The 23,833-nt window shown below is 35.1% G+C and overlaps 3 protein-coding genes across 4 annotated transcripts; all 3 read right to left on the reverse strand.

Moving 5' to 3' along the window:
* Positions 1-3,091: 3,091 nt before the first annotated feature.
* On the reverse strand, positions 3,092-7,383 carry LOC147296741 (ADP-ribosylation factor GTPase-activating protein AGD5-like). The gene is made up of 11 exons (XM_086242315.1): positions 7,224-7,383; positions 6,107-6,165; positions 5,831-5,921; positions 5,514-5,568; positions 5,317-5,407; positions 4,879-5,200; positions 4,512-4,740; positions 4,190-4,371; positions 3,777-4,004; positions 3,637-3,695; positions 3,092-3,399 (listed from the first exon to the last, which is right to left on the reverse strand). The coding sequence occupies exons 1-11, from the start codon at positions 7,272-7,274 to the stop codon at positions 3,255-3,257; spliced, it is 1,512 nt and encodes a 503-aa protein (XP_086098441.1). The 5' UTR covers positions 7,275-7,383; the 3' UTR covers positions 3,092-3,254.
* A 612-nt stretch (positions 7,384-7,995) lies between these two features.
* LOC147296742 (uncharacterized) lies at positions 7,996-11,117 on the reverse strand. Its single transcript, XM_086229307.1, has 5 exons — positions 10,858-11,117; positions 9,981-10,278; positions 9,767-9,889; positions 9,263-9,553; positions 7,996-8,659 (listed from the first exon to the last, which is right to left on the reverse strand). The coding sequence occupies exons 2-5, from the start codon at positions 10,242-10,244 to the stop codon at positions 8,453-8,455; spliced, it is 885 nt and encodes a 294-aa protein (XP_086085433.1). The 5' UTR covers positions 10,245-10,278; positions 10,858-11,117; the 3' UTR covers positions 7,996-8,452.
* A 2,085-nt stretch (positions 11,118-13,202) lies between these two features.
* On the reverse strand, positions 13,203-21,731 carry LOC147296743 (putative disease resistance protein At1g12290). Of its 2 annotated transcripts, XM_086229297.1 has the most exons (9): positions 21,624-21,731; positions 21,441-21,487; positions 21,122-21,214; positions 14,829-17,670; positions 14,593-14,627; positions 14,325-14,357; positions 14,140-14,172; positions 13,647-13,882; positions 13,203-13,546 (listed from the first exon to the last, which is right to left on the reverse strand). In XM_086229297.1, exons 3-9 carry the CDS (start codon positions 21,126-21,128, stop codon positions 13,490-13,492), a joined length of 3,243 nt encoding a protein of 1,080 aa, XP_086085423.1. In that variant the 5' UTR covers positions 21,129-21,214; positions 21,441-21,487; positions 21,624-21,731; the 3' UTR covers positions 13,203-13,489. The 2 variants fall into 2 exon arrangements, with proteins under 2 accessions (XP_086085423.1, XP_086085422.1); XM_086229296.1 differs by lacking the exon at positions 21,441-21,487 and having other exon boundaries at positions 21,624-21,722.
* Between the last annotated feature and the right edge of the window lie 2,102 nt (positions 21,732-23,833).

Consider the following 23,833-nt stretch of genomic DNA (forward strand, 5'->3'; position numbering starts at 1 on the left):
ACCATATATATAGTTGGACAAATGTGGCAAAGCATATATATGGATAAGATGGATAGGGTTTTTCGCCTTTAATTTAACTAACATTTTGTAGACGTGACAACTAATTAAGAACCAGAAACTGTGATTTTTTGAGGTGTACATGGTATTAGGCTGGGGAAAGTTGAGTCAGAAATTTGCAGCATATAGATTATAGCTAGATCGAGGATATATATGTATAATGGTAGCTGTTGAGAGCACATGCACATGGTTGGGCAGCTAGCTAGCCTGCTTTCTAGAGCTAGCCAACCGACCATCCATGAAGAACGGATAAATTAGGAATTAATTAACAGATGGGATAAAGTGATAAACATTTGCATAAATGCATATATGGCAGTTAGCTTGTCAATTAAGCGATATGCATATCAGCATATATATATATATATATACATATAGACTATAGGGAGAAAAAGAAAGAGATCATGCATGTCATTTGCTAACCCAAAGAAGAAAGAGATGTCAATTGGTTGTTGCTTTAATTTCAGGTGGACTCGTACTTCTCGTCTTAACATATCGATATTCCATGACAGTTTTAGTGGACCTGATTTTATGTCCACATTGCCCAATCTGTGAGATTTTGACAACAATGGTCGGCCCTGCGTGTATGCATGAGATCAAGTTCATCAAATGGTCACTTTTTGTGACTAGTAAAAATAAGGGATTTTTTGTTGGACTCATTTTACATTACATTTTTATGATTAAAACATCTAACTTTGATCAAATAAAAAAAATAAAATATTTTCATATAGTTGTATTTTGATAACCATTTAATCAAACGAGTAAATAGATTTAGTTTTATTTGTTTAATTCTAGTAGTTTTATTTTTTTTATTTATTTATTAGAAGAATAGACAATTTTACCCTTAAAATTGGTCATGTGCTTATCATATAGTTGACAAAATATCTTTAATTGAAACACTTCGTTAAGAATAATGCTATACTTACCACATTTCTTATACCACATTCTTATACCATCACACGTGTCATTACTTTATTGGACATAGTTTTTCTTTTTCTTTTTGGGTTTTTATTTTTATTTTTTAGTATCCAATGTATGAATGTCATGTAAGTTGCCACATAAGGTGGTATGAAATTATGGTATAAAAATGTGGTATATCTAGCACTACTGCTTCGTTAATTATAGTCCTTGATTAGAATCAAAGTGAAAACAAGATTCTTAACTGAAAAATGGAGTATAGTAATAGTCATTTTACTATAATTTTCTCTATATATATTATATATTTTTGTGTACGTATACATAATGGAAATATTATGTTAGACAATTTGATAACATAAATATTATTTTACAAAATCGTGATAAATTATTGCTTAGGTCAATTCTTATTTTAATGTGACAATATAAATATTGTACGACACCATATTATCCTCTATATATATATGTTCTTTCTATTGAGGTATATATCAACTTAGTTATGTTGAGTCTGACCTTATTAGGGCCCATACGAGTCATTTTGTGTTGATCCAAACCGTTCATTTTTTATATCTTCATTAATAGATCATCATTGTAAAAAATTAGTCAAATCAGAAATTATTTGTCTATCTAACTTTGATAAAACAAATGGACGGTCATCGAAAATATTTGGTTTGCCATTTATTTGATCAAAGTTAAATAAATAAATGATTTCCGATTTAATATATATATAATTATGTATACACGTACACGCATCTTCTCCTTCACCTAAATTCATCTCCCAACTACAAGCATATATTATATTCGTCAATATAATATATATCAACATTAAATTGTCCACACCCTTATGCAAATTAAGTAACTATGAAATTGCCCACAGTTGGGTGACAAAATATATAATACATGCATGTATTGTATATATACATAAGGATAAGAAGTGGACCCCGGTAAAGGGTTGTGGCAGTTAATATTAGTGGTCCAATTAATAACCACCTCTCCATGAATGTGAACGCGCGGTGGACTTTGGATCTTCACTTTGTCTAGAAAAAGTGCATGGCATCGAAGTTCTGGGATTGTAGTCAAATATCAAACTAAAAAAAGAGTGATAAAGATGGCTGGTTACTTGGTTGACGTTGGCTTCTTCCATTCCAAAACTACCACACCATACACGAAACTTCCAAGTCTCATGCGAATATGCGATGCGTTACAGCCTCATAGGACCGTCTACTGTCAAAATTGTCAATAGCTTTCCTGCCTCGTTAGGCAATTAACAAACCATTGGTCATTTCTTTACCAAAACAATAAAATAAAATATCGAAAAATTAAAATAGGGGAAAAACAAGTTTTTGGAGATAATAATATTACTCCTCAAATTGGTCGTGGGCGGTGGCCAGAGAAAACAGTAAACAAAGGGGAGTGTGGCGATTGGCCAGTTGGGATACGTACGATGATAAAATAACGGTTTAACCGTTTATGGGTTTAGGTGTACTTTTTCAGTCTTTCAGTCAAAGTCGTTACTGAGAGCACCGTCCTTCTTACGTGCTTGCCATATGTAAATTCCTCAATATTTCGACATCCCCCCCCCCCAAAAAAAAAAAAAAAAAAAGGTAATTCCCTTCCTCAAAATCACTAAAGCGTCAAATATGGAGGCTCTATAGCTCATGAGTCAGGCCCCCTTTCTTATGGTCTGGATTGTTTCTCGGGTGGGCCTGGTCCAGCAACATTTATATACAGGTTCCATACGACCCATTGGCCATTGCCTTGGTCATAACTCAGATCTCATTGCTCTAAAACCAAGTCTTGCTCATTACATATTTACACCCAGTAAGCAGTGATGCCCATCCTGATTCCTGACCATGAAAAGTTCTCTATTTATTTTTAGTTAGCATTATTTGTGTTTTTGTGCTTCTCGCATATTTGCATGTGTTGATTTTGTAGCATCAAACGTCCACATGTACATGGATGATCGATAATAGTTGATTGATTAGGACTCCATGGTGTCACACTAATGAACGGCTCAAAATCGTCCATGCATGTTTGAATGACTGATGCTAGAGAATCTCTTACATGTATATTGCACCACGTGGTCTGAACCCAAGAAAAGGAATTACTTACACCAAGCAAGTGAAATTCATACCAGGAAATATGAACCCAACTTTATTGACAGACAAAGGCCTGCTGATACAAATGAAATCACCATCTTACTGCCCCAATATTTTCCTGCAATTTCTGTGTCTGTACTGTACTGACAAACACAGTTCAATTTACCCACAGCATGGATAAATTACTCATCGTTTAGTAAACAATCCTTCTGTTAATGATGAGAAATCAAAATCCCTTCCTGACTTAGCTGGAGTGATGGAAGAAATTGGTGATGCTGATGAACACCCGCTTGTTCTGACGCTTGTGACACCATTAATTGGTGTATACATGCTGCAACAGAAACAATGACAACAAAATCATTTTTAGCTTTCAAAATAATGCTTGAGCTTTTCGAAATTACAGTAAGATGCTTCATTTTACGGATTTATTTGTCTGCAATTAAAGATTTTACATTTTGTTAAGAAATAATGTAAACCACAATGTAGCCTGCATGAGTGTCTAGCACGCATGCACAAACACAGAGTCTAAATATTTCTCACATGTCTTATAAAAAGTAGAATGTTGTACCTTGGGGTTGGGAAAGGAACGGCATTCCCTACCGGCCGTGCAAGATGGCTGTTCCCAATCTGGCACAAGAAAACAATGTCAAGATAAGAGATGGAACATCAAATGGAAACAATAGTTGCAAGCTTTTTCATAAGCACAACCTGAGTATAATTTTGGAGATTAGCAGGCACCAGGTTTCCAGGAACTTGGTGGCCAATGCTTCCCCAGTTTTGGGTGGGTGAGTGAGTAGCATTGGAGCCAGGTTGCATGCTTGCAGGAAAGGTATGGGATCCATTAGATTTCGCTGCAGCAGCCATGAGTAATGACTGTTGTTGGGATAGCATTGCCAGTTGCTGTTGATGCATAGAGAATGGAGAAACCATACTGGACTGCGCAAAATCCAATATTAAATTGGTAAGCGGAAAATAAACCTATATTAGTATTAATATATAGATATATATGTATATCCATGCCAGAGACAGAATATTAATAGTACATTGGTAAATAACAGAATGTCAGAGAAATCACATCCATGCTTCTCTGATGCATGCTAAACAATTTTGCAAACATATACCTTCTCAAATAAGTTAATAATATCATTCTTCACACCATTCTGGGGTTTTGTTGAAAAGGGTTGAGTGACTGGGGATGCATCTTGAAATAAATCCTCAATACCATATTTTGGTTGCATCTTGATTTCAGATGCGATTTTGTTTGATGTATTATTTTTCTCTTCTGTCAATTTTGTTTCAGCAGCTGCAAGTTAAGGAGGTTCAAGGTCAATGGATGATGGAACCAAATTAATAAGAAATTATTAATTTGAAACTCTTTATCCCGGGAAGACAATATTAACAAAGCAACAGTTTCTGTAATGATATTAAACGAAAGAAACATACAATGGAAACCAGCCAATGTATTGTTATTGGCAGATGTGACAGAGTCATTTCCTCTAGAGTCCTCCATGGAGAGCAAATTGAACAGATCCGTAGCATAATCCACTTTAACTGGTGCAGAAACGGGGATAGCAATAGCTGCCTGACTTGCTGGTTCAGCTTTTGAGGCTGCGGATGAGGCGTCTGGTTCTGATTGCTGCTCAACTTTTTGTGGTTTTGGATCATGACTGACCTGTCCATCAAGACCATAAGTTTACTTGCATTCACAGAGATATGGAAGAAAAAGGAATCAAGTCATACGAAACAAGAAGCACCATGATATATATCAGTTGTTAATCGGAAAAAAGGCAGATGAACAAATAATATTTACCTGCTGAGGTGTACTGTTACTTGTGCCAGGTGGACGAGCACCTTTCTGCTCCTCTGAAAGCCGTTCAATACCTTTCACATAGCCATGCTGACTACTAGTTTCAGATCTCACTCTATAAACAGAAGTCTTCTCGCCACTCACCCTGGGAGGTGATTTTAGTTTTCCATCTTTCTGCTCCTCATAAAAGCGTTCAATACCTTTCCCATAGCCATGCTGACTACTATTTTCGGATCTCTCTCTATAAATGGAAGTCTTCTCCCCACTCACCCTGGGAGGTGATTTAAGTTTTCCATCCCTAGGAACCCATCTTTTCTCTTCATACCTAATCAATAACATAAGCACCTTAACACCAAAGCCCAGAATATGAACCAATAATGAATAATAGTACTACATCATATAAATACCAATACTCTAAACCAATAATCAATGAAGTCATACTTTGCACGAATGAAATTCTCGATTCCAACTCTGTCATAATTAGGAGGCAGCTCTGCTTCCCAATAACTATTCGATTTATCATTTCCCATAACTAGCAGCAACAAGAAACCAAAAGGACTTTCAGTACTCGTATCATAATTTTAAACTTCACTCCCTTCAGAGTGAAAAGAAGCCTGTACAATAACATTGGTACTTACATTGGATAAATGCAACCTGCTCTGGAAGCCATGTGTCCAAAGTGGCAGATCTGACCTGCATCAACATCAAAATCATTAGAATAATGCAGAATATATATAGCATAGCAAGAGAGAGAGAGAAAAAAAAAAAAAAAGCTTTTATTGCAAGGACTCATCTGTTTTATGGTCAAGAGTTCAGGCCAAACATGAATGGTACTATGGTGTGTACAAAATATAAGCAATTGAGTACCATATAAATAGTAAAAAGAATATGAAATTTTATAAAATAAAAAAGTTATGCAATTAGTACTATATAAATGGGGGAAAAAATATGTCACCTTTGATATGTGTACCCCAAGACTTCTGTGGACCCCTGAACATTGCATGCATATGAAGATCCCAAGATTCACACTAGCCCATCGCGGAGCTCTGCATACAAAAGGCACCATTATAAATCAACAATAAATATAAGATGTTGATGACAAATTAATCCTCCAGTGAAATACAGCATTGAAAATAATAAAGTTTGATCACTCTGTTTCTTCCCCTTAATCTTTGTTATTCAAACTATTACAGTGTTTCTGCTTTAGACAAAATACTATCTAGATACCTACTTGGCTTTGCAGTCTGCACATTCTCTGTTCTCTGGTAGTTTAAGAAGACCCTCCAATATCTACAGACAAAGAAACCAGATAAGACTCAACAAGATTAGAGTTAATAGTGAAACCGGAGCAAATACAAAACTAGAAAACACAAACATGAGGGGGCGGGGTGTTTAGAAAAAAATAATAATAATAAGAGGACAGTCTGTCACTTGGTCAGCTTTAATCTAAAAAGTGATACAAATGCTTAGAAGCTTAACTACTCAGATAAAGAAACAAAAAATACAAAAAAAAAAATAATTAAACATCTAACATAATAGACAGCTATGTTTGTGTGTTAGTTCACAAACTATATTGTTATCACCATCTTCTGAACAAGTGACAACTCATTGTGGACCTTGACTATACTGCTCTTGCACCATCAATACTTTAATAGCTTCAGCTACTATGTGAACTGAATAAAATTTTTTATTTTTTTATTTTAAGATTATTTGGATGAAATAATTGAATGCAGCATAAGACAAAGAACATGGTTACTAACTTACTACCAGATAACCAATTCTGTTAATATCATTACGGTCCACCCAAAATCAATACTGATCATTTGAGACTCCCCGATCTATTTGAAACTGGATTTCTAATTTCTTACTCCTAAAGTTAGAACAATATGCAAATAACCCATAAAGTCTTGTTGAAGACCCAAATAACATCTTGAACAAAACCCAGTTTGCCAAGCCAAAAGAAGAAGCACTGCAAATGGGTATGAATCATTAAGGCATATAATTAGTCCAGCTACAATAAAACCACAAAGGATAGTCATGAAACCATATGACTGCAAGGTAGTATGCCTTAGCGGCTTAGCTTAACTTGGAGCATAATAACTGATATATATATATATATGTATGTATATATATATATGTATGTATATATATATATATATGTATGTATAGAGCTTGAAGCCAACCCCATCAGCCCAAAACACTTATTCATGCTTAGCTTAAAACTCGACCAAAAACGAACCCAGATATTCAATTCCACAACCACACAAAACAAGAAAGAAAACCGAAACCTTGCAACCATATGATTAGAAATTTATATAAGTCAAACGAAGAGAAGGAGAGAGAGAGACCTTTCTGTGTCGGGCATTAAGCTCTTTAGAAACGTTAGCCTTGTGGTTCATATTGCTGTGGCAATCCAAACAGCTCTTTCTCTCTGTTTCTCAAAAAAAGGCTCGGTCTTTCTTTGTGATTCTGAAAATGAAAAGCGAGTATCTTATTCTTTCTTCTCTCTTTGCTGTGTTGTCGTGTTTGGTCTTCGGAGGGTGGCATCTACAATATAACACACACGCGTCAAATGCCAATAGCTTGTCCTTTTTCGCGTTTGGCTTTTCCTCTATGACGCGTCACGCGTGACTGGCCTTTGGCGGCGCTGTCCTCTGTTTTTTGTTTGGTGTTACTTGCACTTTGTGCAGTCCACTGTTTGGCTTGAGAATAACTTACCTGTTTCTATAACAGGACAGGTGTTAGAAAGAGAGAGAGAGAGAGAAGGGGGGATAGCAGGTGGCAAGGTAAGTCCTTCTCGTTTGGCTTACCTGCCCAAACAAACAGACATACATTTAGTCCTAACCCAAAAACAAAATCTCTTCAATTAGGCTGCTTGAGTGTTGTTCGTCATTCATGAAATCCCATGTTTGTTTGTATAAGTAACATCCCCCTAACTCAGATTATTGTAATCCGAATCAATAAATTGTTATTTTGTACAATTTAAAAAAAGATAAACCCGAATTAGGGTTTAGAACTTCATTACTTGTCTTCATCCCCAAACAAAGTAATCTCTCTCTTAAGGGTTGCGTAGGGATTAGTCCCAATTAGCCACGGGAGATGCATTCTCTGATCAGCAAGGGACAAAGGTTATCCATGGTTTTCAGTTTTCACAAGCAAGAAAGGCATAAAATTATTATGTACATGTTATATGTGGACAAAAGGTTATCCACGGTTTTCTCCTCTCTGAATATTGAATTTGATCACCATTTACAAACCTTGGAAATTAAAAGCCACAGTACAAAGATGGCCACGTTATTAGTTTGGTTGGGCAGTTGATCATGGGACCCTCACTACTCACGCAAGTCGCAACACCATCCAGTCGTCATCCTAATGATGTTTTGGTTGAACCAAGACCATCTATTTTTAAATTGTTGTGATAAATTATGAATATTTTTGTTATCATATGTAATCTCAAAAATTCAAAGTGGAATGAGAGTTCAAAGTTGCAGATCCAAACCTACATAATATCATGGAGAGGTACTAATACGTAAAAAGGAAATCACACTCAAGTATGCGACTGTGAGAACTCTTCAAATCACTCCTTTTTCTTGTTTAATCTCATCTTTTCAACGTCTCCACTGTAAGGTCCAACATGGTATGCATATTGCTGGAGGACGGAAAAGACGACCATCTCCAGACATACCAAGACATTCTGAATAGCTTCCTCAATGTGCTCCACATCTAGCCAAAAATGATGAGATTTAATGAATCCGACAGCAACCAGTAGGTCAAGGACCACTCCCTGCAAATTGTTCAAAAAGTCCCAGTTGTTAACAAGTAATTAATGGCACTTCAAAAATAAAAAGATTAAAAAACAAAAAAGGCTTATAATGTGTACAACTGTGTGTGTGGGGGCCCCTATGATCATTATCTCACATCCCGGATTAGAGAATTCTTGATTAAGACAATACTTAGTCTTAAAAGAATCTGTATGTGGTGTTTATTAAAAACCAGTTTCCAATAGAACCAGCTAATTAAGTCAGTATTAGGTCTTAGAAGAATCATTAGGTGGTGTTCAATTAAAAACCACCTTACACTTTCTTACATGGCTTTGCTTTCAAGTCTAGAATCACAGATTATCAAGCCAAACTCTCCCTAAATTTCAAAAAATCACCCTGAAATTATAATTCTCCCAATTGAGGAGAGCAGTTCAAAACAAGTTAATGGTCTTCAAGTTCATAAAGTTAAAACCAACCACTCAAGGAGACTCTACAGAAGGGTTTCATATCCTTTCCCTTGGTGTCTTTGTAGATTTGTTTACATTCTATATCCTTGTCTGCATTTTCTTTAAGGATGCATATACAATCGGGCATGCAAAAGAACTGAATAGGTTGAGAAACTATACCTGCCAAAAGCAGAAGAAGACAATTCCCTTGATGCACATGAACTTTGCAAGGGGTGAATGTGGTTCCAATTCTTTTGCAAACACATGGTAAAACACCACTAGAGAGTACAGCGCCAATGAAACTGAAACGTTAAGAATGATGGTGAATGTCCAGCTCAACCAGCTGGGGTACAGTCCAACTAATTGTAGTGTTATCATCAAAACAGAACAAACTGGGCGGATGATGACAAACTGCCAAGTCCAATATTTGAGTAGCTTCAGGGTATGGTGGTTTAGCCGAACAGTGTGAGGCTGCAGTTTGTTAAGTCACATTGTATCTGTTATTATATAATAGATTTAACATATTCAATGAATTGTGCTTTTAACTACAAAGAGAAGCTTATATAATACTAATTAGTGTTTGTATTCAGAACCAACATGTTCATTGCACTGGCTTGGCAAATAATAGTTAATATATTAAGATAAGATCCTGGAAACGGAAAGAGCATAAAACAATTCCCATACCTGAAAAAGAGTCATAGGAAACGAGTGGTGAATTTCTCTTCCTTTGATTTCATCTGGCACAATATTTTTGCTTATAGATATATTCAGGAAACTATACATTAGAGCCAAAAACTTAGCTATCACCTGGAAGTCGTAACACTAAGAGGTTAGCAATTCTGACAAGCCATAAGAGACACATGACAAGGACAAACATAATAAAGTTGGAGGCACTCACCAGAGCCTCATAACACTCCTTAACTGAGTCCAAAAACATGAAAAATGCTTTGCTTCCTTGAATATCCAATAAACCCACAAACGAGTCAACTGCATATATTGGAGCCATAAGGATAATAATTATTATAGCCTTCTGTTCCTTTGGGTTCTTCCAGTAGAAGAGATGCTGTGACAATAGCTGGACTGTGAAATGCATTGTAAGCATCACACAAAATGCAGATCCTATCATGGTCAATTGCCCACGATCCATTGTACTTAAATCCATTATTCGGCAGCAAGATGGAAGCTGAGGTTAGGATCTGCCCAAGAATGTTAAATGATCTTCAGATTCTACATGTTAAAATCAATACAAAGGTACTAAACAGTCAGCCATATCCCAAGTGATGCAGGTTCAGAAAATGCATCACCAAGCAAACATTTACAAGAGCAACAATTCTAAATGACACTTGCAATCTTCATATTGCGCTCTCTGAGCATTAAAAGGTTACATTTGCTTTCAATTTGATCTTGTTAAACAGTGAACCTATCTTTTTAAGATATGTAAAGTTCTTAAAATTAAGATACAGCCCACCGTAGTTTTCACACTACAATTAAATTTTGCGGATGTTGCAATAAGATCAGATATTGAAATCGGAACTTACTAATTTGTTCCACAATTATTGCGAGCAAACCCAGATACCCTTTTTATAATTGGTTCCACTATTCTTATTGTTCTTTATTTACTAGACAATTAAATATCTCGTCTAAATTTCTATAACTATTGGCAATTAATACAGAAGAGAAAAATACAGAAAACCCATAATTGATCGCAAGGAACATAGCAGAAGACATGAATTTGAGCTGACAATCAGTGCATATAACGAGAAAAAGAAGCATACCGAATCGGAGCAAGCAAGTGGTTCCTATAAATCCGAGAGAGAGACCTTTGTGGTGAGAATTTGAGTGAATGAATCGGATTTTGCCAACTCACTTCTTCAGGGTTGTTGGGTGAGTCGGTGAGTGATTATTGTATTGTTATTGAACCTTATATCACTCAATAATATCTTTCAGTTTCAGACGCTGTTTTCTTCATTTATCACAAGCCAGCAACACTAAACAGGGACCTGCTCGCTGCTGCCTGACTCACTCACTTGTTTTTTTTTTTGGCCACTCACTCACTGGGTTTTAACTTAAGTGAAACATTCATCACTCATCAATAGGGGTGTGATTTGGATTGGAAAATCCGAATCCGACCGATTCCTATCCGAAAATTTCCATTTTTATTCCGAATTCGAAAATGCCGAATCCAAAAATGCCGAAATCCGAAAATTCCGAAAAAAATTGGATTGGAATTGGAATGTTTATGTAAATTCCGATTCCGATCCGAATTCCGATCCAAAAAAATCCGAAATGTTCTGAAGGCATTCCGATCCGATATTTCCGAAATTATGCAAATTTATTCCATATTATATATTTTATCATTTATTTAGTATGATACATATAACATATATTTTTAAAAAGATGACTAATACTATATATTAATATAAACATATGTACATTATAAATATATGTGTATCATAATAACATAAATGGTAAGTTGGTAACACAAACACCCACATTTTTCCGTACATGTAATTACTATTTTTTTTTATTAGGGAGGGGAATTGAAGATATGAGACAATTCTACAATTATTCCGACTGAAATATCCCACCAATTGTAATTACTAATTACTAAATATTTAAGCTTATTATATTCAAAATTTCAAACATGATATATATATATATATATTATTTGAGTAACATGTATTTATATACACATATATATATGAGTAACATGTATTTATATACACATTTATATATGTGTGTGTGTGTGAGTAACATGTATCTACTAGTGACATTTATTCTAACAATGTTGGATGAGCTCTAAAGATTAATCCCCCTCCTCTAAGATATGTGCTATTAAGCTTAGTATACATTGATAGTGACATTTATTTCTCTTATATATTATGTATGTTATAATATATAATATATACCATTAAACATACACAATATATATATCATACATAATTTATTTCTCTTATAACATACATAATCTAGCAATGAAAACCTTGCTAGATTGCATCTTTTTTTTTCCCTTCTTTTCTAGAATTTTTTTTATGGTAATGGTATGGGATGGTATGGTTCTAAATGTTATTTAAATTAATATTTTGAATTTTCTTTTTAAATTGGACATATATTTTAATTACATTTTAATATAAATATTGAAATGCATCATAATCTATTGTCTTTTAATTTTTTTGTTTGTTAATTTCATCATTATTCTAAAAAAAAATCCGAACATGTTCTAAAAAATATTATGAAAATGTGAAAATTCCGATTTTTTATTCGAAAATTTCAAATGTTTATCCGAAAGTTCCGAAAATGTTATATTCCGAAAAATTCTGAAAATTTCGAAAAATCCGAAAATTCCGAATCGGAATGAGATGTTGAAATTCCGATTTTTTGGAATGGAAATTGGAACATAAATTCTATTCCAAAATTTTTTGGATTGAAATTGGAACACCCTATTTCCGATCCGATCCGGCCGAAACACACCCCTATCATCAAACATATTTGTACAAAACTCGTTAAGTTAACAGAAAAAACAAAATATTTATTATTTTTATTATGTTGTTGAATTTTTTTTTTTTGGTTAATATATTGAATCATATTTATGTTACTTTGCAGTTTAAAAATGACATGTCATTCTATTGCCAATACTATTCAACATGTTACTTTGCTGAGAGGAACTACATGACGCGGCTGGTAACCCCGTCCTCCTCTCTCTCTCTCTCTCTCTCTCTCTCTCTCTCTCTCTCTCTACTCTCCTTATTCTCTCTATGTGACACTACCATATCCCTATCACAGGTACATTATTATCTACTTTGCTTTTCAGCTTCTGCCAAACTATAAAAATTGTTAGCAAAATTGAAGTAAACTAAGAAGGACAGTACCTGGGTCACCATTAGGGATACTTCAAAATCACTTCGTTTTCAAATTTAAATTTCGACAATGCTGGTGCATGATCAAAATCATTTATATTTTAAATAACTCGTTAAAGATTATTTTTATAAAAAATTAAATCAATCGAAAATCCTTTAATTATATAACTATTGTCAATTAAGTATTTAGAGTTGCATACACATTAAGCATCGAATCATTATCACCACCATCATCAAAAGTGCAAAATATAGTTGGAGATTTTGAGTCACATTATTGTCCATCAGTTTTAAACAAACTCGTCATGTAGCATTGCAGAGTTTAAAAAAAGAAAGTATATATTGTTCATACAAATCATTTTGGGCAAGCAAGTACTCAGAGAGTTTCGCGTTATTGTGATGCGTATTACAAAGGGTACTGAAACGCGTGTGGGTCATTTGGTGGAGGAAGGAAAGCCTGCATCAACCAGATCTTATTATTGTTACCACAATAACTTAAAGAGAAGACAAACCACTTTATGTTGAAACCAATAGGAGGTAGAAGAAATAGGTTTCAGCTGGACTGAGCTGGGCTGCTGCTGCTGGGCTCAATAGTTTTTTCCTCATGATCCTGCATATATAACGAACTTAATCATAAAAAAAAAAAAAATTGTATATATATAAAGAGCAAATTGTCTCTAGAATTTAGAGGAAAAAAAATATTTGGTTACCATTTGCAGCATTTTGAGGTTTGGAACTGATGGATTCAGCAACTTCTGCCGCATTGCAGAGCCAACAAAGGTGGCAATGGCATATAAGTTGGTGAGGAATCTTTGGCTGATTTTGGTGCCAATGTTGTCAATATCCGGGTTAAACTGAAGGTAGTCCTTTCTATTCTGTATAATGCTCTCACTATGTCGCGGAGGAGTAATAAGGTGAGTTGAGTGCGATGAAAGCCCCTTATCATCTGAATCAAAAAGGGGAAGGGAAGTTACTAGAATGAGTTGGATTGTGCATGTTTGTGCATTAGGTTTGGAAATTGGAAGGGGTCACACCACAACCTGCAAACCAGTTCATGGTTGAGACTTGAGATGGACCGTACATGGATCCATAACAAATCTAGTGAATGCCATCCCTGGGAAGATGTCAGATTTGCCCCTTTTTTTTTTGGTCCCAACCGGGGCTTACAGTGTATATATATTGATAATGGTTATGAAAGCATACCATTTCTACGAGAAACTGTTCTTGATAAAGCTCCTGTTATCACCACAACAGAACGCCAAGAGTTAATTAACGAGTTTATAGTAATGTGGTTTGAACTGGATGATATTTAAGATAGACAGGAATGTAGATGTAGCTCCCAAACATAAAAAGGAAAACATAGTTGAGACATGAGTGTAAGAGCATACCGTATGCACTTGGTGCTGCCTCCAGAACAGACTCTGCAAACACCAAAAACAGAATGCTAATAGTCAATGGCATATTTAACATGGGAATAAATCATTTAGTCAAAAAACTCTCCTTGTCAGTCAGTTCGAAGGTAAAACAGAATTCATCATTGAAGAGTACACGCCTTGAAAGTCAAGCACTTCTGCCTTTAGAAGAGGTAAAAAGGAGAAGAAGACATAGTCCTCATAAGAATTCTGTCAAAAATTGTTTGTGAGAGAAAGGACGTACCAAAGCTGCGATTCCTTGTCATCTTCTTGGTGCCACTGAATGAGCCCGTACAAAATTTTCATAACAAATAGAAAATTCGTAATCAATATATAATTTCCAATCAATGCAAGGGGAATTATGAAAACAACCAACTTTAAATTCAATAACCTTGTCCTGTGGTTGCATACCAGGAGAAGTTGAAGAATTGGTACATGTACAATGAACTATTAAGGCTTAATCGTTTGTGGCATACTAACCTTGTCTTGGGTAGCAGAGAAGTTATGATCTTCATCTTTAACTCAGGAAAGTTCCAAATGGTTTGCTGAGAATTACCCTCCTCCTTTTTTCCATTGTACTTCATGTTCCTTAATTTAAGTGGATCGACCAACACCAACTCCTGTTCCCCTGGATCCATAGCAGGAAAAACATTGGGCTCTTTTGACTCATTTTCCACTTGGTTCCTTTGGCGTTGTCTGATGGAGATGTCTTGGAGGTTTGGGAAGTATCGCAGCATCTCTTTCCTGAACAAGTAGACCAAATTTTCACAGTCAGAGATATGGACGACCTTTAGGTGCTTCGAATGAGGTGGAACCTGAAGTGGATCGCCACTGTTGGACTCTATCAACCCCTCCATCTTCTGACATTTGTCAACTGATATTGTTTCGAGGATTGGAAGGTAGTACAACATGTCAATCTTGAATAAATAGACCAAACTTTCGCAGCCAGAAATATTGATCACCTTGAGGCTCCTTAGACAACAAGTAACCTGCAGCCAAGGTAGATCCAAATTTCTCAGTACATGCAGCTCAGAGGTGTCTTCTGGGAGTGAGACTGGTTTCCCTTTGAAGTCACTTTTGATGAATACTACGCTGTTTTCAGGTAACTTATTTTCACAAGAACCACCCACACAGAATTTGAATTTGGATAGAGAATGAAGCTTTGAAGAAACATATCTATTAAAGGCTTCTGCATCTAGGAAGTTGATATGAAGAATAGCTAAACGTTGAAGGGCGCCCAGCTCCTTAATACTTTCTCCTTTGGTAGATCCCCACAAAGAAGCAGAGTTAGTTATCATTAACAGCTCTTCCAGACAGACTAATGCACGCACTAATTCAGCTTGAAATTCTCCCACATTGGTACGAGACAGGTTTAGGCGAATAAGGTTGGCTAATTCCTTCATCCCATCAGGCAATCGTTCTATGGGAGTACCAGAAAGGTCGAGAACAAGTAGTTTCTTAGACATTGCCAAAGAGGGCAGAGATTTTAAGTTGGGACAATCACGCAAGAGGAGTGCTCTTAGTTTTTTCAAGTTAGAAAAGGTTGACTTTGGAAGGGAATGGATAACAGTATGAGAAAGGTCTAGAACTTTGATGTTAGGCATACTAGAAAAGAAATTGTCATGCAAGTGAAAGATGGGGTTTTTCTGCAGAAGTAATGTGGATAGCTTGGGAAACTCGGGTACTTCCTTAAGTGCTTTAAGCTGATTTCCCATCAACGAGGCTCTCTCCATTTCAGACCAGTTCTCATCTTGCAACGGGAGGTAGGTAAGCTTCTCCCCAGCTTTGATTAGAAACTGATGAGGGCTTGTTTTGGTAAGATGGACTGCCATATGCCTGACTAAGTTGCGCATCTTGATGCATTCTTTGCCACTTTCTTGACTCACTGTTTCTTGCACAAGGTGAGCTCTTTTGAGCTCATCCAGTATCTCTCTTGCTTGTGTCATATCTTCTATCTGCCTTCTTCTCCCTCTGCTATCCAATAAACCCTCCCAAAACCAATGCTCCACTAACTCTTTTTTTTCAATGTCATGACCAGATGGGTATAATGCACAGTAGAGGAAACACTGCTGGGATTCTTTCTTCAGCATATCATAGCTATATTTCAGACGAGCAAATGCCCTCTCATTCATGCTTTCCAAAAGTGTAGGAGTTTTCAATTTAGTAAATGCTTCTTTCCATGCAGCCTCAACATCACCAGAATCATCCATCTTCAATTCTGTCAAGCTTTGTGCCAGTGAGAAAATTGCCAAGGGCAAACCCTGACATTCATCTATCATGTGCTTTGCAGTAGCTACACTATCTTCGCTTAATTGTGACAATTTAATGTCAGCTTCACTCTCAAACAATTCTTGTGACTCTGTAACCGAGAGAAGATGGGTCTCAACCTTCTTATGAATTTTGATGTCACTGCCCACTGGAAGTGATCTGGATACAATTATAACCTTGCAGCCATTATCCTTGGTTGGCCTTGGAATCCCGATTTCCTCAAGAGAGAGCTTCTTCCACATATCATCCAAAATGATCAGAAATCTTTTCTTTTTCAATGCATCTGCCAATGTGTCTGCTCTACTCCCAGGTGCCTTATTAAAATCGATTTGTAGTTTCTCTGCAATTTTCTTCTGCAAGTTATCGATGGGTGATTCAGATAATCCATCATTCTCCACAGTCACGCAAATAACTTTATCGAAACGGTCTTCACTATTTCCATTGCTGTTATTGTCGTCAACTAATATCTGGTTATTGACATGCGACACAACTTGTGTCTTGCCCGAACCAGCCATACCATAAACAAGTATCGTCCCAAACTCCTTTCCTCTTACACAATTCATAATCTCTTCAACTTTGCTTGCTGCCGTGCCCACTAGTTTTTCGGTGCATATGATCACTTGTCCCACCACATCGGATTCTTGCACATCAATAAATTTTTCGCCATTCTTTTGTAGTTCTTCCAACTGCCTAACTTTTTCATCAATTCTTTTTCCAGCTTTATACTGTGACCAATAGTGGGGTAGACCACAGCAACTCTTACGTATTCTGCCTTCAAAATTCCAGCCATCAGCTTCCTCGATAAAGCTCTGTGCCTCTTGCAACCACTTAGAAACTTTTAAAGACTTTTTCACCACCTTCACCTCACATTGTCGTTTTACTTCTGTCCTTCGTTGTACCAGATTGTCCTTTTCACATTTTAATTTGTCAAGATTTTCTTTGCGTTTTCTGAAAAGTTTATATTCCTCAGATAGGGGGTCACGTAAACAGGGTGATACCAAAGTTACAACTACCGTTGCACAACCAAAGACGCTGGAAATAACTGCAACCGTTTCTGCAAGGGAAAAAAAAACGGTCAAGGTCAGCCAATATCATCCATCAGGTTAGCATATATTTTAGTTTATTGAATTAGAATGGCTGATGACATTGTTTTATCTTATGCATATGATTTAATGCTTGTGAGTTTGATTTCGTTGGTGGCCCAAATGTTAAAAAACACTTTGGAAGATAAAAGTAAAAACAGACAAGGAGACATATAAACCATTTAGGAGAGACTTATAAATTATGAAAAATTTTGCCTTCCCGTGTTATAGTGATGTGACATTTATTGAAAAGAGAAATAGAAATAATAGATGAGAGAAATAGAGAGAAAAAGAGCAGAAGTCAATGAGAGAAAAGAGAGGGATGTCATGTGCATCACATGGGGGATAGGTAAGTTCTTCTCTACAAATTAAGGGGACAAGTGCAACTATTTCTCTTCAAATGAAGAAATTATTTTGTGTACCCGATACATCGTCATGTAGTATAACTAATTCAATGTGTCATAATATATGTGAATGGTATTAATACTATATCCTACTAATATAAATATACTATTCCATAATACCCTTAAATATTAAATTAATTATACCATACAACAGTGTATCGAATATATCTAATAATTTTTCATTCAGATGATATCATACGTGACACAAAGTATTTTACTTTTTAGAATAAATTAAGTTCTTAGTAAACCCAAATATAAATAATGAAACACTATCATATCACATCAGTTAACATCATAACGTTTGGATTTGTTTTTGTTGTGATCGTAAGCTTTCGTTTCTAGACTGTACGTGGTCTTAACACTAGATTATAACTGTAGTCAACTAGATTTTGGAAATGTGATATGCATGTTGTAAGTTACAGGCAAGGAATAAAATTTCGAGTTTCGAGGAAATTTTGATGGAAATTTTGACAGAAATTTCGATGGAAATTTCGATGGAAATTTCGACGGAAATTTCGAAGATTTTTAAATTTCGACAAAAATTCGACGGAAACGACGGAAATTGTTATCAAAATACGGAAATTTTGAATGAAACTTTACCATATATTTATTTAACATATTATATACTACATTGATAAAAAACATTGAAAAAACCAAATTATATGGTAGGTTTCATGTGATATGTGATGAATATAATGCGCGCTGGAAACAAATACTATTAAATAAAATTAGTATAATGAATAAATAAAATTATTATATTTTTTATACTCTATAATTTATACACTAAATCATATATACTCTATATACTAAATCTTATATACTCTATAATATATACACTAAATTTTATATATTTTATAATGTGTATTCTATATTCTTTAGGATATGGTATAAGATATTAAAGTTTAGGCTCTTTAAGATATTTTTAATTATTTTTATATAAAAATGTAATAGGATTTAAAATTTAAAAACAACTAAACGAAATCCTAAATTTTTTATTTCTTTCTAATTACACAGAGACCCCAAACCTCAAGTCCTCAACCAATTCTAAACTTTTTTTTTCCTTTCTCTTTTCTTTTCTTTTCTTTTCTTTTTCATTTCTTTCTTTTCTTTTCATTTCTTTTTCTTTTCTTTTCCTTTTTCTTTCTTTTCTTTTCTTTTTCTTTTCTTTCTTTTCTTTTCTTTTTCCTTCCTTTCCTTCCTTCCTTCTTTTCTTCTTTCTTTCCGTGAATTCACCTTTTCCTTCTCTTTCTTCTTTCCCACTGCATGCCCAGCCACCAGACCCACGCCAAGACCTTCTCTCTCCTCCCTCTTTCTCCTCCCTCCTTCTCTTCCTCTTTTCTCCTTCTTTCCCACTGCCCAGCCACCAGACCCACGCCGATCTCTTCTCTCTCTTCGATCTACTGCCTTCGGCGACGACCGGCGACGAGGCCAGCTCGCCTCTTTCTCCCCTCTCTTCCTCTGGTCTTTGCTTCCTTCCTCAGTCCATCACTGGCTTCAGCTGGGTATTTAGCGAAATTTCGACAAAATTTCGCTAATTTTCGAAATTTCGGCGAAATTTTCCGAAATTTGGTCGAATGAGTGTTAAAATTTCGGAACCCTTAAAAATCGAAATTTAAACCCTTGGTTACAGGACAAAATAAAAGCCTAATAGAATTCCTAAATAAATGTAACTATCTAAATAAAGAAAGGTGATTGAAAATTGAAATACACTAAACAGGCGCTCTTGAAAAATAAATAAATAAATAAATACACTAAACAGCTTTCTAATTAACACATCTACCATGAAAATTTAATTATATGATTTATATCTACAAAAAAAATAAATACAAATTATAGAACCTTAATTTCATGCATATGCAAGCCCATGCATTGCAGGTCTGCATGTACACAACCTTATTTTGTAGGGTGACATGATTATTTTTCAATGGCTCAATTACAAAATACACTCACCAACTATAGGGGGTATTTCAAATTGGTACATGAACAAAAAAAATGTTTTAAATTAGTCCACTAACTAATAAAAAAGAAAAAACTACAAACAAGCACATCTAATATGAATTCCATAAAAAAAGATAGTTAAATACTACTTTGGATAACAATGACGTAAATTTTTTGAATGATGTGGATACTAAATTTACTCTACATGAATTAATAATGTCATATTGATTAAAAAAATTTAAAAACAAACTAACAAAACTTTTAAACCCTGTAAAAATAAAATTAAATATGACATCATTAATTCATGTGGTTTAAATTTAGTGTTCACATCATTAAAAAATCCACATCAGTACTGTCTACATCTTAATGTCTTTATTAACAGAATTTGTAACGGATGTGTTATTTTGTAAATTTATATTAATTAGTGTACTAATCTGAAATATTTTTTTATTCATGGACCAATCTGAAATATCACGTATAGTTAGTTAGTGGGTGTATTTATAATTGAGCCTTTTTTAATTTATTAAATTTTCTCAAATAACGTACAAGATACAAATATGATTAAGAGTGTCCTATAGCTAGTGGGAACGCCAAGCAGTAGGACTGACTAGAAAAGAGTTGATGCATCGTCCCCATTGCAAAGGGGTACTGAAATTTGAACCTCTATTAACATTTAGATTCCGTTAATATCTATATGTAGTGGCATTTTTTTTTCGATATAACGTTATGTAATGTAATGTTGATAAAGATAAGTGAAAATATATATTATTCTTTCTTTTGGGTACATAAGTACGTATATATTATTCTGTCACCTAAACCAAAGTATAATATTATATAAAATTATTCTTTAGTATACACTTAATCCACCAATATATTAGATTATTCTTTATTTAATTTTCTTTTCCAAGTGTCGGCTCTGTAGACGACTTCCAACTTTTATGTTTTATTTTTGTCCAGGAAAAAAAGTAATACATAGACCATATATATAGTTGGAATTAATGAACTTGAAGCTATGGAAAAGAGCTAGCATTCAATGGAAAAACTAATGAATAACACTGTACTATATCTATATTGTACGTACCTGCCATCCGCAACTCCTTTTAGTCACTATTTCACATCTAATGTCAAATTCAGGTATACCATATCTCTTGTATTTTAGAGAACAATGAGAGCCCTAAACAGAAATAAAAACAAATAAGTAAAGATCTAATATTTTCAAAAATATAGAAGAAATTAAAACAAACTACAAACTTTACTTGAGATCCCCCCAACCCACACAGACACACTCTATTAACACCAAACGCCAAACTCTATGTTAAGATTGTCTGCCACTTCGTTTTCAATCTCAAACATTCTCAAAACAAAGAATTTGGTTGGTGAAGTTCGGGGGAGAAGAAAACCTTGTCTTTCAAAGGACTGCTAATGGGATTATCAACAACCAAATCATCTGCAACCAAAATGTTCCGATCCAAATATTTCAGTTCATTGTCGTATGTATGGTGCATGACAATATGATTGAACAAAAAGTGATCTGTCGCGGCCTAATCAACATAAATAAAAGCAAAAGGTTGTATCAAACATACCAGTTACCTGAGCTTTCTTTTTTCGTGCAAGTTAAAAAGGGATTTCACTTTATCAACTGGATCTGAAGAGAGTCTTTCAGAGTGAGGAGTTGCAAAAGCTAGCCATCCTCACTATCTCGCGTTTCCCAAAGGACCCAAACAAAAGCCAAGTGATCAGTCGTAAATAAGGCTAAGGATGACCCACGATTGACCCGAAAATTTAGGGTCATTTTTCAATAAATATTACTTTTCCCGCCAAATAATTAGTAGCTGTGGAATATGAGGGCTGTTAACAGTGGCAGTTGTGGGGGTATTGAAAAGTCTACAGTGGGACTGGTAGCCGTGGTTATTGTTTATGCATGTCCCCCTCCCCCACCTTTGTCCAATCTTACACTCAGTCGTTACTATTGTTAAATTGTGACTGTTGTGAATTAATTGCACAACCCGGTAGGTCCTGTTGTGAATTTATTGCACCACACGAAAGGTCTATATTTTTCTTTATTTTATTGAGTTCTAGTAATTTCATACTTTATTTACAGTAAATTATACGTAAGTAATTTAGATTTGCATTATTTTTTATTTAAGTACTTCAATTAAAAAAAATTGCATAGATATATCTCAATTACTATTTTTTTATACTTAGGCTCCGTCAACTTTTTCATTAACCACCCACCCTATATGACACACTGACATAAAATACTACATAGACAAAATTAAATGAAAAAAAACAGCCCCATATAGATCGATCACCTCCTTTTCTTTTTTCTTTCTTCATCTTCTCCTTTTATCTGCAACTCTTACCTCCCCTCTTTTTTCTTCCCCCTATTCTTTTTCTAATTCTTTCTTCTTCTTGTTTGATCTGAAATACCTTTTTAAAAAAATTAAAACTCAGCCAACCAAGTTCATCCCCCTTATGGCCCTAGCTAGAAACCCCGGAGCCATTGCTAACAATTGTTGGAGAAGGGCGTTTTCTCCTTTGATTCACATTTTAATATATAGCCCACACCTATGGCCTATCTCATCATCTTCAATCCATTATTTTCTTTTGTGATTTTTTGTAAATCTTTATTTTATTTCACGATCTGTTATTCATTTTTTTTATGTTTTTTTTCATTTTAGCCTTTAGTCTTTAGCAGTTCGTGATAAGGAATTAATGATGTTTGCTCATAAATGAGAGAGAGAAATCTGTAATGAGCTAAAGTCAATGGTGTTTCTTTGGTAAATTCAGCCCCCTAAATTTTCAATCCTGGCTCCGTCCTTGCGAACAACCCACAACAATTTTTGCCAGGGCAACGGCAATTTTAAAGGTTTACGAGCAGATGGAAAAGCTGAATGACGAGCAGATCGCGGAACTGCGAGAGATGTTTCGATGGAGCTTGACGCAGCTGGAGCTGGGGTCTCTGCTGCGCTCGCTAGGCCTAAAGCCGAGCCCTCACCAGCTTGAGGCTCTCATCCAAAAAACCGATTGAAATTTCAACAGACTCGTGGAGAGTGCCACATCGACACTTAACGGCCTCTCAAGTGCCACGTTTCTCAGTCCACTTCATTTGCTTGCAAACAGAACAGAGGCCATTCACTCACTCACTGGGTTTAAGTTTTAACTTCTAAGTGAAACCAAACATTCACAACTCATCGCATTCCTATATATTTGTTCGAAACTCGTTACATGTTGAATTTTCTGCTTAATACGAGTCTGTGGTGCACCCAATATTATCATGTTGTTGAATTTTCTGGCACTGAAACAAAAACGACATGTCATTCAATTTGGACTTGGGCTTGCCAATGGCATAAGCCCATCACATTTTTGTGGGTAGAGAAATTGTTTACGATGTTTTATTTATATAAATTTCATTACATCATAATTTTTTTTTTTTGGGCCAACCATCATAAAATTTATTTATTTTACTAAAGTAACAGATTCAAATATATTAAATATTTTTTATTGGATATAATAATCAAATTTGGTAAAACAATAAGTGACAACCCAGTGATAGTGACCATGAAGTCCAACAGAAATGATGTTGGGCCCAAATTTCTGTCCAACAAACAAAACTATGGTTCATTGGTTCCACAGAAAACGCGGGCCTAGGTGAAGCCCAATTGACTTTTCGACTTTAACGGTCGCAATAACTGTCTCCAATTTTCACCGCTTAAAAAATGAGCTTCTAAAAAACTCGAGCTTTACGCTGTGCGTTAACTTTTTGTACTCTCAAGTCTCTTATCCCTTGACA

Source organism: Dryas octopetala, chromosome 1 (assembly GCF_963921425.1).
Source record: "Dryas octopetala chromosome 1, drDryOcto1.1, whole genome shotgun sequence".
Classification (NCBI taxonomy): Eukaryota; Viridiplantae; Streptophyta; class Magnoliopsida; order Rosales; family Rosaceae; genus Dryas; species Dryas octopetala.

What these genes read in the sequence shown, in the direction of transcription:
- LOC147296741 (XM_086242315.1), bottom strand. Translation starts at nt 7,274, where the DNA reads ATGAACCACAAGGCTAACGTTTCTAAAGAGCTTAATGCCCGACACAGA. An exon ending in GTAACAGTACACCTCAGCAG is followed by an intron (nt 4,741 to 4,878) that starts GTAAATATTATT and finishes CTTGATGGACAG; the next exon opens with GTCAGTCATGATCCAAAACC. An exon ending in GTTCCTTTCCCAACCCCAAG is followed by an intron (nt 3,400 to 3,636) that starts GTACAACATTCT and finishes TTTCTGTTGCAG; the next exon opens with CATGTATACACCAATTAATG.
- LOC147296742 (XM_086229307.1), bottom strand. Translation starts at nt 10,244, where the DNA reads ATGGATTTAAGTACAATGGATCGTGGGCAATTGACCATGATAGGATCT. An exon ending in AGGAGTGTTATGAGGCTCTG is followed by an intron (nt 9,890 to 9,980) that starts GTGAGTGCCTCC and finishes TACGACTTCCAG; the next exon opens with GTGATAGCTAAGTTTTTGGC. An exon ending in TTCCTATGACTCTTTTTCAG is followed by an intron (nt 9,554 to 9,766) that starts GTATGGGAATTG and finishes AACAAACTGCAG; the next exon opens with CCTCACACTGTTCGGCTAAA.
- LOC147296743 (XM_086229297.1), bottom strand. An exon ending in TCTCTGCTACCCAAGACAAG is followed by an intron (nt 14,628 to 14,828) that starts GTTAGTATGCCA and finishes GGGCTCATTCAG; the next exon opens with TGGCACCAAGAAGATGACAA. An exon ending in GACAAGGAATCGCAGCTTTG is followed by an intron (nt 14,358 to 14,592) that starts GTACGTCCTTTC and finishes TGGTGTTTGCAG; the next exon opens with AGTCTGTTCTGGAGGCAGCA.